General features: G+C 51.9%; 2 protein-coding genes across 2 annotated transcripts; one reads left to right on the forward strand and one right to left on the reverse strand.

Annotated features, from left to right (window-relative positions):
- The first annotated feature begins 2,727 nt into the window (after window positions 1-2,727).
- Window positions 2,728-4,509, forward strand: SWSAP1 (SWIM-type zinc finger 7 associated protein 1). Its single transcript, XM_047774437.1, has 2 exons — window positions 2,728-2,997; window positions 3,808-4,509. Exons 1-2 carry the CDS (start codon window positions 2,749-2,751, stop codon window positions 4,309-4,311), a joined length of 753 nt encoding a protein of 250 aa, XP_047630393.1. The 5' UTR covers window positions 2,728-2,748; the 3' UTR covers window positions 4,312-4,509.
- Window positions 4,510-6,048: 1,539 nt separating this feature from the next.
- Window positions 6,049-11,509, reverse strand: EPOR (erythropoietin receptor). The gene is made up of 8 exons (XM_047777147.1): window positions 11,070-11,509; window positions 10,097-10,232; window positions 9,544-9,722; window positions 9,311-9,468; window positions 8,690-8,843; window positions 8,523-8,610; window positions 6,986-7,073; window positions 6,049-6,892 (listed from the first exon to the last, which is right to left on the reverse strand). Exons 1-8 carry the CDS (start codon window positions 11,182-11,184, stop codon window positions 6,281-6,283), a joined length of 1,530 nt encoding a protein of 509 aa, XP_047633103.1. The 5' UTR covers window positions 11,185-11,509; the 3' UTR covers window positions 6,049-6,280.
- Window positions 11,510-14,511: the final 3,002 nt, after the last annotated feature.

Raw genomic sequence — 14,511 nt, forward strand, 5'->3', positions numbered from 1 at the left:
GAGGGCTGAAAGCAGAGAATGGACAGAATCATGGAGTCCCCTGCTTCACTGCAGAGTTTCTTTCCCCAGGGCTTGCACCCCCTGAGACCCATGCTCCCTTATGTCACACAGCTGCCTCCACACAGGCCAGGAAAGAAGCAAAACTTCAGCACAAAGGACAGCGCCCTATGGCCAACCCAGTTGACGCTGACCACGGTTCTGATACTAGGCATGGGCCCCGAAAGGGTAAAGTTGGGGCTGCCAGACACAAAGCAATGAGATAGCAGCCCTAGCTTTTGCCTACACACACATCCCAGGGCGGATAATCTTAGGTATAAAATCCAGACTAATGTGTGCTTGTTTATTCAAAAGGCTCTTGATGTTCCCCAGTAGGTCTCGTAGCCTCTCAAACTCAACCAAAACCAAACTCCAATTTATAATATGTCAGACCATGATCCTCCTGTACTCAAATTCTCTCTTGGGTCCCCACGGCATTCTGTGTAAAAGCCAAAGTTCTCCCAGTGCCTTCACCTGGAACGCTCTTTATCCTTAGCATCCGTTATCTCCTCCCTCGCTAGGATATCAGTCCCACCAGGACAAATCTTTGATGTCTATCCACCAATGAGCCCCTATGCCTAGAACAGGACCGGGCACACAGTAGGTGTTCAACAAGTGTTTGCTAAATACATGAACTGATCACTTCAGGATGCTGATAAACAGGCAGGAGCATAGACTGTCACTGAGCTGTCCACCTCCCTGTCCCCTCACTCTTCAGTCCTGCCTCCTCCAGGGAGCCCCTCTAAGCTAAGGGTCCTTCTGTCAAGACGTGAAGATGGGATCCTGAGAAGTGAGGCAAAGAAGTACTACACACATGAGAGAAACACCTAATATCACATCTTCGCCAATGTACTCACTCAGCTGCATTTAGAAGCACCTACTATATACCAGGTGTGGTTCTAGGATCTAGGAAGCCAGCAGTGAAAGAAAGAGGAGCCCTACCCTGGCAGAGCTGACATTCTAGTGGGAAGAGAGGCAATAAGGTAAATACATAAGGTTGGAAGTGATGTTATTTGAAGAGAAACAAGCAGTTAAAGAGTGAAGGGGTGTAATTTTACACAGGTGGTCAAGGAAAGCTTAAGTAGGTGATATATGAGCAGGCACCTAAACTGAATGAAAAAAATGAGGGATATCTGACAGCTGAATGCTCTAAACAAGGGAACAACAAGTGCAAAGGACCTAAAACAAGGCTGTGTTTGGCATGCTCCTATGTATATAACTGTGTGGAACTCTGTGATACAATTGTCTCTGCTAGGTGCTTGTGCATTTAGAGTGCTATAAAATTGAGGTGAATCATGGGCCTGAGGTGGTACATTTACAGGGCAATGTAACAGTATGTCGTGTGTGTGTGTGTGTGTGTGTGTGTGTGTGTGTGTGTGTTGGGGGTAGAAATGGTATGATTGTATCAGAGTGTGTTCTGGTGTGTGTGCAAGGGAAAGGGTGTGGAGGCATGAATATGGGAAAGAGTATGTATGGGATACTTTGTGTCAGGATAGGATAGGGCTGCGAGCATGTGGGTGATGGGAATTCTGAAAGTGAAATATATGCAGAGATGCCATGTGTGCATGCATGCGTGTGTGTGTGTGTGTGTGTGTGTGTTCGTGCCCAGCTGTGTGAGTGGGTGTATTATTGGAGGATGTTGTGGAGCTGTGTTCCGGCCCCAGAGGGAGAGAGAAAGCCCTGGAAATCTCAGTTCCTCCCTGCCCCTGGGTCTCCTGGCAACAGCACCACTTTGAAGTTACCAGGAGACAGAGTTGCCAGGGCAACAGGGGTATGAGTGGCAGCTCTGGGGAGAAATCTGGGTGAAGAGACACAACCACTGATCACTTGATCACTCACCTTGTTCCTCCTTCTATCCCAGTTTCTCATCAATCCTACTTTCCTTTCTTCATTCATTCCTTTAAGGAGACTATATTGAGAATCTACAATGCCCTAGGCACTGTTCTGGGTGCTGGAGATACCAAAGTGAACATGACAAACAAGGTCCTGCTGTGGTTCTCCCTCAGTCTCCCAGCCCCCTGCATCTCTGCCTATTCTCTCCTATACCCCCTTTTTGTTGTTTGGTCCTGCCTCCCCCTGTACTACAAGCAGGACTCAAGAAGCCCCCAGGCCAGTGAGGAAGCCAGCTGAGACTCTTCTCACAGACACTAAGAGACAGCTGCTGATGTTTTGCACATGAATGTCCTCAAGCCGGCAGTCCCAGACACATTTGTGCTGGTATTCAGGTGCAGAGAGAAGCACATAGCTCATTCATCTCTCTTCTCCATTGTCATTGGGTGTTATCAGCAGAAACACACACAGACACGTGCCTATCACAATATTCCTCTGAGATACCATGAGCTACAATTTACAGGTAAAAAACTGAGGCTAAGAGACTTTAAACAATGTGTCAGTGATTAGGACCTGCTCCCTCCAACTCTCAACACTTGTATTGCCTGACTAGCAGATTGACTCACAATAGTAGTATTTGTGCTGCTTCGGCCTGCGGACTCACCAGGGAATAGCCTTATCTCCCTCAAAGGCCTCCATCCCTTCCTCGGACTAGGTTATTTGCCGCTTCACCACCAGAGGAACTGGGAAATAGCGATCTACCTTTGATGAGCAGAGCCTCGAACCAGTGGAGAAGCTAAGTACATTGTGGCCAATGAGATCTCGCCTGGGGCGGGATTAAGGGCAGGATCGGGCCATGGATTGGACAGACGTTTGCTGCGAATGGCGGAGACGCTGAGGCGGGTGCTAAACTCTGGCGGCGCTGCCGGCCCCGCAGAGGAGAGCACGGCTGAGGCCGGACCGCCTTTGCTGCTGCTTGGCGGTCCAGGCTCTGGAAAGACAGCACTGCTATTCGCGGCGGCCCTGGAGACGGCAGGAGAGGGCCAAGGCCCCGTCCTCTTCCTCACCCGGAGGCCTCTGCAAAGCTTGCCCCGCGGGACCCGAGCAGCGCTGGAACCCCTGCGGTTACAGGTTGGGAAAAGCGGGACCAGGGGCGGACCAGCCACTAGCGGAGCGGTTGGGATTGAGTGACACGTAGACAGACCAATGGTGGAGACGAAGGAAAGCCAAGCCGGAGTGGCCATTATGGGATGGAGTCTGCAATGAGTCGGGGATGGGACCATACTAAGCTTTGTTGAGATTGAGTGAGAAACCATCCGATGAGGGGGCGAAATTAGCAAAAGGCGGTACCCAAAGGGTTTGACTAGAGTTGGTTTTTGGACAGCTGCCGTCAAATGATGGTGTCGGCCGTTTAGGGAAAGATTACCCTGCAGATTTGGCAGAAAGTTGTATCTTTCTTTTTTGTCTTTTGAGGGCCTCACCCGCGGCATATGGAGGTTCCCAAGCCAGGGGTCTAATCGGAGCTGTTGCCGCCAGCCTACGCCACGGCCACAGCAACGCCAAATCCGAGCCGCGTCTGCGACCTACACCACAGCTCACGGCAACGCAGGATCCTTAACCTACTGAGGGAGGCCAGGGATGGAACCTGCAACCTCGTGGTTCCTAGTCGGATTCATTTCCGCTGCGCCACAGGCGGGAACTCCAGAAAGCTGTATCTTGTTCTCAACTAATACCAGGGAGTGAAGAATGCAGGATAAAAAGGTAGGGGGCGGAGGATGGCAAACAAGAATACTCGACCACTCTGAGCTGCCTCACTCTGGAACCAGCAGTTCCGGGAGTGAGAGCCTCGTCCAGGAGAGTATGCAGGGGACCAGGGCTGCTATAGCAGGGATCCTGGCTTCCTGTGCTGATTCTGGTCCTTTCCTTTTCTCCTCTCTCTAGAAAATCCGCTTCCAGTATCCACCCTCAACCCTTGAGCTCCTCCGGCTCCTGTGCTCTGCGCATGAGGCCAGGGGGGCAGCGCCCTCCCTCCTGCTGGTCGATGGCCTGGAGGAGTACCTAACAGAAGACCCTGGGCCCCAGGAAGCCGCCTACCTGGCCGCCCTGCTTGTGGACACAGCTGCCCACTTCAGCCACCGGGGTGGGCCTGGCCAGGGCTGTGGGCTCATTGTGGCTCTCCAGACCCAGGAGGAAGGAGACAGTGGGGATGCCCAGCCACTGGCGCTGCTCCAGAGGTATTTCCCTGCCCAATGCTGGCTGCAGCCCAATGCATCAGGCCCAGAACAGCACTGCCTCCGAGCCTGCCTGGAGCCAGGCGGGCTGGAACCCAGGGCAGAGTGGTGGGTGACTTTCCAACCGGATGGAGAGATGACGGTCACACAGTGGCCCACCCAGGCTGGTGACACTGGCTCACACAAGGGTTCAAGCTCTGAAGGGCAGTCTTGAGCTTTGGTGTGTGACAACCTCTCTATGCCTAAGTTTCCCATGGCTGGAATACCTACCTCAGAGACATGCAGATTCAAAGACTTAAAGATTGTAAAGTGCTTTTTCTCTCATAAACATAGCATTTTCATGTACATATTGTGCCCAGTCAACAAATTGTTTAATTTTGCTGTTTTGAACTTTAAAAAGTTTCATGATAAATGTAATCTGAGACTTCTTTCTTCTCCCACTCAACATTGTTACTAAGATTCAGCCACATTTTTTGGTTCATTCCTTTTTTTCTACTGCATATAATTCCATGGGTGACTATACTCCAGTTTATCCATCAGATTGACTATTTACTGCTCTTGACATTCTTGTACACATGTCCTGGTTTGTGTGTGCAAGGGTTTTTAGGATATATATCTAGAAGTGGAGTAGCTAGAGTGAAAGGTATACCTACGTTCAGCTTTCCTAGATTTTTTTTTGTTTGTTTTTTTGCTATTTCTTGGGCCGCTCCCGCGGCATATACAGGTTCCTAGGCTAGAGATCAAATCGGAGCTGTAGCCGCCAGCCTACGCCAGAGCCACAGCAACGCCAAATCCGAGCCGCGTCTGCAACCTACACCACAGCTCACGGCAATGCCAGATCGTTAACCCACTCAGCAAGGGCAGGGACCGAACCCGCAACCTCATGGTTCCTGGTCGGATTTGTTAACCACTGTGCCACGACGGGAACTCCCAGCTTTCCTAGATTATGCCAAACTTTATTTACTTATTTGTCTTTTTAGTGCTGTACCTGCGGCATATGGAAGTTCCCAGGCTAGAGGTCAAATTGGAGCTGCAGCTGCAGGCCTGCACCACAGCCACAGCAACACCAGATCTGAGCTCTGTCTGGGACGTACACCAGAGCTCTTGCCAATGCCGGATCCTTAACCCACTGAGTATGGCCAGGGATCAAACCTGCATCCTTATGGATACTAGTCAGTTCTTAACCCGCTGAGCCACAGCTGGAACTCCTATGTCGAACTTTTTAAAAGTGGCGAGACCAGAACTCCCCTGGAGTCTCTTGATGACATTTGGTGTCATCAGAGTGCTTTCTTAGAACTGGGCCTGATTGAAAATAAAGCCTTAGGAATGAATATTGCTATTAATAGTAGCAGAGACTAGCTAGTGGCTCATTAAACAGCTTTTCTCTTCTGGATGCACAGCTAAACTACATTTCCCAGCTGTCAATCGTTCTGGCGGTGATTGCATGACCATTTCTGACTGGTAGAATTTGTGAGGAAGAGATGGCCAACACCTCTAGGCTAGATCCCTAAAATAGCTCACAGAATCACCTACTGTCTTTGCTTGTTGGCTGACAGGATGCAGAGGATTCATCTAAAGATGCCAAGTTACCCCTGGGGATGATAAAGCTAGTCTGGGATTCTGATGTATTCCAAGGATAGCTGCCCACCTGTTTAAATTGAAATATGAGAGAGAAAACATTTAATGTGTTAAGCAACTCCCAGGCCAGGGATCACACCCATGCCACAGCATCGACCTGAGCCACTTCAGTGACAATTCTGGATCCTTAACCCACTGTACCACGAGGCAACTCCCAGGAGTTGTTTGTTAGGGCAGCTAGCATAACTTATACTGACTGATTCATTTTATTATTATTCAGTCAGGTCACAATTTCAGACTGAACTCAAGACCTTATACTGCTGCTCCTATGGCCCAGGGAAAAGATGAAGCTTACAGGTATTTACAGAAGTCATGACAGAAAAATTTATATATATTTATATATATATATATATCTACAAAAAAACCCCTGTACATTAAAAATACTGTAAGGTTGTGACTTTCTGAGCAGGATGTATTGAGCAGAAAGTCAAGGTCAGCAATGTCCTTAGTCCTGAGGGAGGCCTCACTGACCCTGCTGGATAAATATGGGCTTGGAGTAGCACTTGAAGTCATGCTGGGTCCCCAAGCATCTGAGGGCTGGAATCCTATGAGCAGGTCACATAGTTCGGGGGTGAAGGCTTAGGGGCTGGGACAAGGCTGTTCTCATAAGGGTTGGAGTAGGGGCCACTAGATGAGCCCCCCTGGGTTTCCTGGGAGCCCCCTGAGCTGTAGTCAGTTGAGATGCCAGAGTCAGACACCACAAGGTACAAGTACTTCAGGTGGGGTGGGGTAGGGGGTAGCTCAGCGGGCAGGGCTCTTGGGCGCAGGAGCTGGGAGCTGGGATCCAGGATAGTATACTCAAAGCTGGCAGCTGAGGCCCCCTCTGGCCCAGGCTTCAGGGCCAGAGCAGATGAGCAGGAGGATGCTTCTGAGGCTTCATCCATGGCCGCCATGTCCAAATCACCACCAGGCTGTGGGAGGTCCTCACTGGCCGGCCTCCGGGGCAGCAACCACTTGTCCAGCACCAGGTAGGTGTCTCGGGCATGTTCACTGCCCACCGGCTCCAGCAGGGACCCCTCATCATCTACGGCTGGTTCCACTGCTTGTGTCACCCCCCAGCAGCGCTCAGAGAGAACTTCCAGAGGGGCAGGTGGGCCCTCTGCAAAAGGGGTGCAGGGGCTCCACCACAAACAGCCATCAGTTTGGTACAGCCACAGCTGGGGAAACAGCACCAGTCTGCTCAGAGACCTGGGGATTGGCCACAGGAGCAGGGGAACCCCAGGCCTTGACAAGACAGCCAGGCCACCTACCTGGAAATTACCCTTGTGGGTGGTGAAGAGACCCTCAAACTTGCCCTCAGGGCTTGGGATACCAGGCCAGATCTTCTGCTTCAGAGTCCTGGTGAAGCCAAAAGAAAAGAGTACCTAGGCATGTGTCACTGGACATTCACCAAGACCCCCTCAGCACCAGTCGGCACAGATTCTCCTAGCCTCGTGTGGTCATGGTGGAGGCAGACGAGTGCATGGGGCTGGAAAACAGGCTCAACCAAAGCATCTGCAGGGCCCTACAAAAGGGCAACTAGAACAAAGTTTTGAAGGATGTATAGGAGTTAAATGTATACTGCCTTGTACTCCCTCTAAAACCCACCCAGGCCTGCCTGGATATCTGTTAGGTACCTTCCTTCCTCACTCCCTTCCATGGTAGCCCCTTGCATTCAGAATAAAATCCACACTCCTTCCCACAGCTCTGCAGCAGACCCTGTGTGATCTGACTCTTGTCACTGCCCCTCACCTCATCATCTACCATTTCCTCCCTCATAGTTCGAACCATACAGCTCTTTTTGGCTAGGGGTCAAATCAGAGCTGCAGCTGCCAGCCTACACCACAGCCACAGCAATGCTAGATCTGAGCTGCATCTGTGACCTATGCTGCAGCTTGTGGTAACCCCAGATCCTTAACCCACTTAGCGAGGCCAGGGATTGAACCTGAGCCCTTAGGGATACTGTGTTGGGTTCTTAGCCCACTGAGCCACAACAGGAACTCCCATATGCTCTTTCTGCAGCTGCTTCAATGTTCCAAACTCATTCCCAGCTCAGGGCCTTTGTACTTGCTGTTTTTCTCCCTGCTTTTCAAATGTCTGCCTCCTTCCAGGCTTCAGCTCTCTGCTTTGAGGCCTTCCCTGGCCATCCTGCCGTGTCCCTATACCCCTTTTTTTTCTGTAACATTACTCGTCACAACTTATAACCAAATATCTGTTCATTCCCTTATTTGTTGTATGACTCAACTATGAGATTCACAAGGTCAGAGACATGTCTGGTTTGTTCTACATTTTCTCCCAAGTGCCTAGCACATAGTTGACACTCAATATGTATTTTCCAATCAAGTAAATAAACTTGTAAGAAAAATAGGATATTGCATGGCAAGAAGGACATTCTAGGTAGAAGGAACAGTATGTGCCAAGATTTGGGGGAATTACAAAAACCTCAGGATGTTTGGTCATGTAAAGCACCCAAGGATCTTGATAACAGGAGTCAGAGGCACTTAGGGTTAAATCATTCCATTAAGCTCATCTGGTTGATTTTACAATAGAGCTGATGAAATTGGGAAAAATACTAACAAAGGAATCCAAGAAGGGGTGCCACTGAAGTAGAAGGTGGAAATATAACCAAGAACTGAGAATTTTAACTGAAAGTCTAGGTCTGACCTGGCTTGCATCCCAGCCCTGCCACTGACTCCTCACTGTGTGACTTTGGACAAGTGCCTGCCCCTCTTTGAACCTAGTTTCCTCAGGGAAAGGGGAAAGTTGGTGGGGAAAAGTGTGAGCCAGGTGCCAGAATGGGGCGCTCACCGACGGTGGGAGAGCAGGGCGAGCACGGCCAGCAGCAGCAAGATGAGCACGAGGATGAGGGAGAGGGTCAGGATGAGGGGGTCCAAGTCTGGGGAGCAGGAAGATGAAGGCGTGAGCTTGCCTCATGCTTCACCCATCACCTCCTACACCCCTGCCTGAGGCCTCACCACTAGCTGTCAGCAGCGACGCAGGCTCGGACCAGGCGCTCCAGAAGCCACCGAAGCTCGGCTCTGCCATTCGCGCGCGTACCATGAAGGTGTAGCGCGTTCCACCCCGCAGGTTGCTCAGCACGCACTCAGTGCGGCCGTCGAGGATTTCCACCTGGGGGCGGGGCCCGGATGAGAGGCGTGGTCAATAGGGGCGGGGCGGGCCAAGAAGGGCATGTTGGGGGTGGGGCCTGATGGACCAAGCCAATCAGAGAAAGGACAACCGAGCCCACTCTTGGGGAGGTGGGCAATGAAAGCAGGAGGCGGGGCCTGGGAAAGCTGGGACTAATCAGAACGGGACCCAGGTAGCAGAGGGCGGACTTGGGCTATTTAACAGACTGGCCAGCGCAGTGAAAGGACGGGACCCTGAGGAGGCCTAGGGTTTGGGACAAGGGGGTAGTTGGGATTGCGTCCAGGTGGGGTGGGAAAGGGGACATTAGGAAAGAGAACAAGTTGGTAGATGTGGAACTGTCTTGGGCGGAATGTGGAGGGGCGAGGCCATAGTGACCGTCTGGGTGGGACTTAGAGGTGGGTGCTATTGACTATGCAGCCCTTGGGGCTAGGAGATGGGGCGGGCCTCACCCTCTGCACGCTCCCTGCGGCGTTCTCTGTCGAGATGTTCACCTCATAGCGGATAAGGCTCGCCATGGGTGCCCCAGGCGGCGGGAGCCAGCGCAGTACCACGTGGCCACTCTCTTCGGCCCGCCGTGCCAGCAGCCCAGCGGGAGGGTCTAGCAGCACTGCGGAGAGCGGTTGCTCAGTTGAGCAGAAACTAGGGCCCCTCCTTAACACTCCCCCTTCCCCAGTGCACTTACCCACTTCGTTGATGTGGATGATACGGTGGTAGCGTGGAGCACCCGAGGAAACCTCAGTGACGCGCAGCTCTAGGGGCACGAAGCTCGACGTGTCGGCTGTAGGCAGCGAGCACCAGAAACGCACCGAGCCGCGGGCCGTGGGCCCTTGATGCAGGCGGCATGGCTTCCATGGCTCACCCCTATTCCCCGAGGAGCCAGCGAGGGAAGGGAGCAATTTGGGAAGTATTGCCCTGACCAAGAGCGCGTTCTGAACACTACCACCAGGGGGCGTCCCAGCCCCGACGTACGCGACGCCTTGGTGCCGATTTGGAGCGGTGTCCTCTCAGCAGTGTTTGGGATCGCACTCCAGCAGTGAATACGGACTGTTCCAGCCCCGGCCACTAAGGGGCGTGTCAACCCTGACCCCGCGGGCTTCCCACTAGTGACCACCAGCAGAGGTGCCATCCGGCCCCGACACCAGGAGACATCCCAAGGTGCGAGCTCCGGGGGATCTTTGCCCGCCCCGCCCACCCCCTACCCCTGTAGGGCGCTCCACCTGCTCCGTCGGACTCACTCAAGCTGGTAGGAGAAGCTGTAGTCTTCTGGGCCTACTCCAGCGCTTCCCACTTCCTCCCAGAAGCACACCAAGTCCTCCAACCGCTCGGTGAAGCACAGAAGCTCTTCAGGCCCGCGGGCTGCCAACAGGGCCGCTGGGGATGAGGGCAGGGGAGGGGGTCAGGAGACCCAAGACCCGTCCTCGTCCTCGGGCCAAGGCATCCTCCCCTCCCTCCCGCTGCCTGTGCGAACCGATAAGAAATGTCCCGCCCCGCGCACTGCCCAAGCGGGGGCCCTTCCAGGGGTCCGCAGAAGTGGTGCCCCCCGAACTCCCAAGCGTCGGTTGCGTGTCTTACTGTCTCGCTACACACACCCGTCCACCCCGAGACGGGCTGAGCTGAGCGCTGCATTCAAGGCCTCCGCCTCCCGCGACCCGCCCCGCCCCAACTCAAGACATGCGTGCGGGTGAGTGTGTGTGTGTAGGAGGCGGGGCCCCCTATCGGCCCCGGCAGGCTCCCGGCTGCCCGATAGCGCCAACCGTGCCCCTTGCCCCCCTCCCTCAACTCCGCAGACCCAGGGATCTGGCGTCTGCTTGAAAACCGTGTTTACAGTAGCCTGCGGTCCGGCCCCTCTGACTAGAACCTAGGTTTAATCCTCCCTCCCCCTCTAGAGGGTCGGCTCCCTCTCCTCAGAGACTCTAGACAGCAGGGCCTAGACCCAGCACCAGCTCTTCCCCATTTAGGGTTTAGCATGTTACCAGGGTCCCTGAAAAGATAAAACAGGACTCTAATGCCCCTCTATAACTTCTCTGCTAGAACCCAGCCTGGGGATATAGACCCCAGCATGCTATATCAGGTCCCAGTCTAGGGGCTCAGATATCAGCTTGGGCCCCCAGAACATAGACTGAAGGTTCAAAAACCGGCATAGACCCCAGGACCCAGGCTGGACGTTCGGGCCCCAGCATTTCCCTCCAAACTCAGGTCCATCCTTACCTTTGCTTTCAAACTTGGCGTCGGGGGAGTTGGGTGAAGGAGCCCAGGTGGCCCCAGCTAGCAGAAGACAGAGGGAGCCAACTCCTGGCCAGAGGGTTGCCCTGAAATGATACATGATGCAGCCCCTGCCACGGGGGGCCCAGGGCTCCTGCCCCCACTTCTTCCGCCCCGGCACAGTCCACAGCTGGGTCAGCAGCTGCCTCCACAGGACACAGCTGACCAGGCCCTTCCCGGCCAGGCGCCTCCAAGTGGCAGCTCCCCCGAGGGGGCGGGACTAGCAGGCAGCCAGGGCTGAGATAAGAGAGAGGCAGACGCCCTGCTGGGCCTGGAGTGGGCAGGGGCCCTCCAGAGCCCCCGTGGCTCCTTGCGGGTGGGGGTGGGAAGAGCTCTGGTTTCTGCATGGACACACTTTCTTTGCTGTGTGATCCTGGACAGGTGACTTACATTATCTGATCTTTAGCCTTCTCATCTATAAAACCTGGCTTGGCACATAGCAAACATTCCGAAAATGTAAACTACTGATATTATACTAATCAACATCTCTTCCCCGTCTGAGGAGGAAAAAAATAATTGTAATAATGAGGCACATTTGAGTGTTTGCACACTGTTGGGCAGTGCTGCCAGACAGCATGCATGAATGAGCTTGTGTTTGTAAAATTACATGTATTCTGGAGTGTGAGACTTCATTTGTGATTTTTTTGGAAAAAGACTTTTAACGCTTATGTTTGTACTCTTGGGATTTTATTCTACAAGGAGTGTGCAGTTCTTTAATAATCTTGAAAGTATGGAACAAACCATAAAAGCTATTCCCTTGAGCTAAGCTTAAACTGAGGTAAAACCCCGAGACAGAGGTACCTGCCTGGGGGAGGAGTGGTACTTACCTTATTGCATCAGCCTGCCATAGATTAGCCAATCAGAAAGCTCCATTCCCTGGAACACAGTGATTGGTTCAGGGAGAGCATGTAACACAAGGGGATCCAATAGGCTTCCATCTGGGCCTTTTCCTCGAGTTCCTAGGAAAAGGAGGTGCTGCTTTCTTTTTTTTTTTTTTTTGTCTTTTTAGCTATTTCTTGGGCCGCTCCCGCAGCATATGGAGGTTCCCAGGCTAGGGGTCCAATTGGAGCTGTAGCCACCGGCCTACACCAGAGCCACAGCAACGCGGGATCCGAGCCGTGTCTGCAACCTACACCACAGCTCACGGCAACGCCGGATCGTTAACCCACTGAGCAAGGGCAGGGACCGAACCCGCAACCTCATGGTTCCTAGTCGGATTCGTTAACCACTGCACCACGATGGGAACTCCCGGTGCTGCTTTCTATTGGGTGATGAGGGATGCAGGTGGAGTAGCCAAAGACATCTTTGTCATTAGGAGGGGAGAAACTGTGTGATGATGAAGCTAATGTGGACTTCTGTACTATCTATTCCCTCCACCTGTAAGTTTCTTCCTCTGAGTATCCCCAAGGCTCACTCCTTCACTTATTTATTTATTTATTAGGCCATCCCTGGTACGGGGAAATCCCTGATCCAGGGATTGAAGCCACACAACAGTGATCCAAGCCACAGCAGTGACAACTCCAGACCCTTAACCTGCTGCACCACCAGGAAACTCTAACAATACTGAATCTTTATTTATTTATTTTTTAAATAAGCATTCTTTTATTTTTTTATTTTTTATTTTTTTGCCTTTTTGTTGTTGTTGCTGTTATTGCTATTTCTTGGGCCGCTCCCGCGGCATATGGAGGTTCCCAGGCTAGGGGTTGAATCGGAGCTGTAGCCACCGGCCTACGCCAGAGCCACAGCAACGCGGGATCCGAGCCGCGTCTGCAACCTACACCACAGCTCACGGCAACGCCGGATCGTTAACCCACTGAGCAAGGGCAGGGACCGAACCCACAACCTCATGGTTCCTAGTCGGATTCGTTAACCACTGCGCCACGACGGGAACTCCAGACAATACTGAATCTTTAAACATTACACCATCAGGGAACTCTCCCACACCTAAACTTGACTCAGGCCTCTGTCTAAATATCACCTCCCCAGTGAAGCCTCCTTGATTACCCTATTTAAAATGAATCCAACTAGGAACCATGAGGTTGTGGGTTCCATCCCTGGCCTCGCTCAGTGGGTTAAGGATCTGGCGTTGTTGTGAGCTGTGGTGTAGGTCACAGATGTGGCCCGGATCTGGTGTTGCTGTGGTGTAGGCTGGCAGCTGCAGCTCCGGTTAGACCCCTAGCCTGGGAACCCCCATGTGCCGCAGCTGCAGCCCTAAAAAGACAAAAACAAAAACAAACAAACAAAAGTAACCCTCTCACTCCACACTCTCCCCATCAGCCCTTAAACAGTTTAGTAGTAGTAGTAGTAGTATTTTGCATTCCCTATACTTATTATATCTAATATGTATTTGATGGGGGCTTTTTTTGGTCGTTTTTTTTTTCTTTTTTTCTTTTTCTTTGTAGGGCCACACCCTCGGCATATGGAAGTTTTGAGGCTGGGGTCGAAACAGCTACAGCTGCTGGCCTACGCCACAGCCATAGCAATGTGGGATCCCAGCCTCCTTTGTGACCTACACCACAGCTCATGTCAATGCCAAACCTGCAACTCACTGAGCGAGGCCAGGGATCGAACCCTCGTCCTCATGGATACTAGTCAGGTTCATTACTGCTGAGCCACAACAGAACTCCAGACATTTTGTTATTGATTCACCACTTTCACTAGAACATTTTGTTCATTTCTGTATCAGCAGAGCCTGGCACACGGTAACAAGAAATCAAGAAATATTTGTGGAGTAAAAGATTAGAGAAAAACCAAGCTGAGAGATGTAGAGAAACCGTTGACCTTGTGTTAGCCACTGGATAGAGCTGTTCTGAGTACCCCTGCACTTTTAAAAGCAGAAGTCAATGAGAATCTCTTCCTCAGGAAATTGGCATTTGGACTGTGTGTGAGAGAGGCAGAAACTGTAAATTGTGATTAGGAGAGGCACACTAGCCCCAGGGGTGAACGCATGTATTCTGACATATTGCAGACCATTCAGATTTGAATCTCAATCTTGTGACTTACCATGCCACCTTGGCTAAGTTACTTAACCCTCCCTAGCCTCAGTTCTTCACGTATAAAATGGGCATGATGTGCCTCCTTCATAGGGCTATTATGAGGATTATGATAGATTATGTCAAGTTCTGAGAACATGCCTGGCACATAGTAAACATTCAGTAAGGATAGCAATTATTTGCTTAAGCTAGTTTAAGAAGAACATTGTTATATCTGATTGGTCTTTTTTTTTTTTTTTTTGCTTTGCTTTTTAGGGCTGCACCCGCAGCACATGGAGGCTCCCAGGCTAGAGGTCAAATCGTCAAATCGGTGCTACAGCTGCCAACCTACACCACAGCCACAGCAACTCCAGATCCAAGCTGTGTCTGTGACCTATACCACAGCTCACTGCAAT

The sequence above is a fragment of the Phacochoerus africanus genome, chromosome 4 (assembly GCF_016906955.1).
Source record: "Phacochoerus africanus isolate WHEZ1 chromosome 4, ROS_Pafr_v1, whole genome shotgun sequence".
Classification (NCBI taxonomy): Eukaryota; Metazoa; Chordata; class Mammalia; order Artiodactyla; family Suidae; genus Phacochoerus; species Phacochoerus africanus.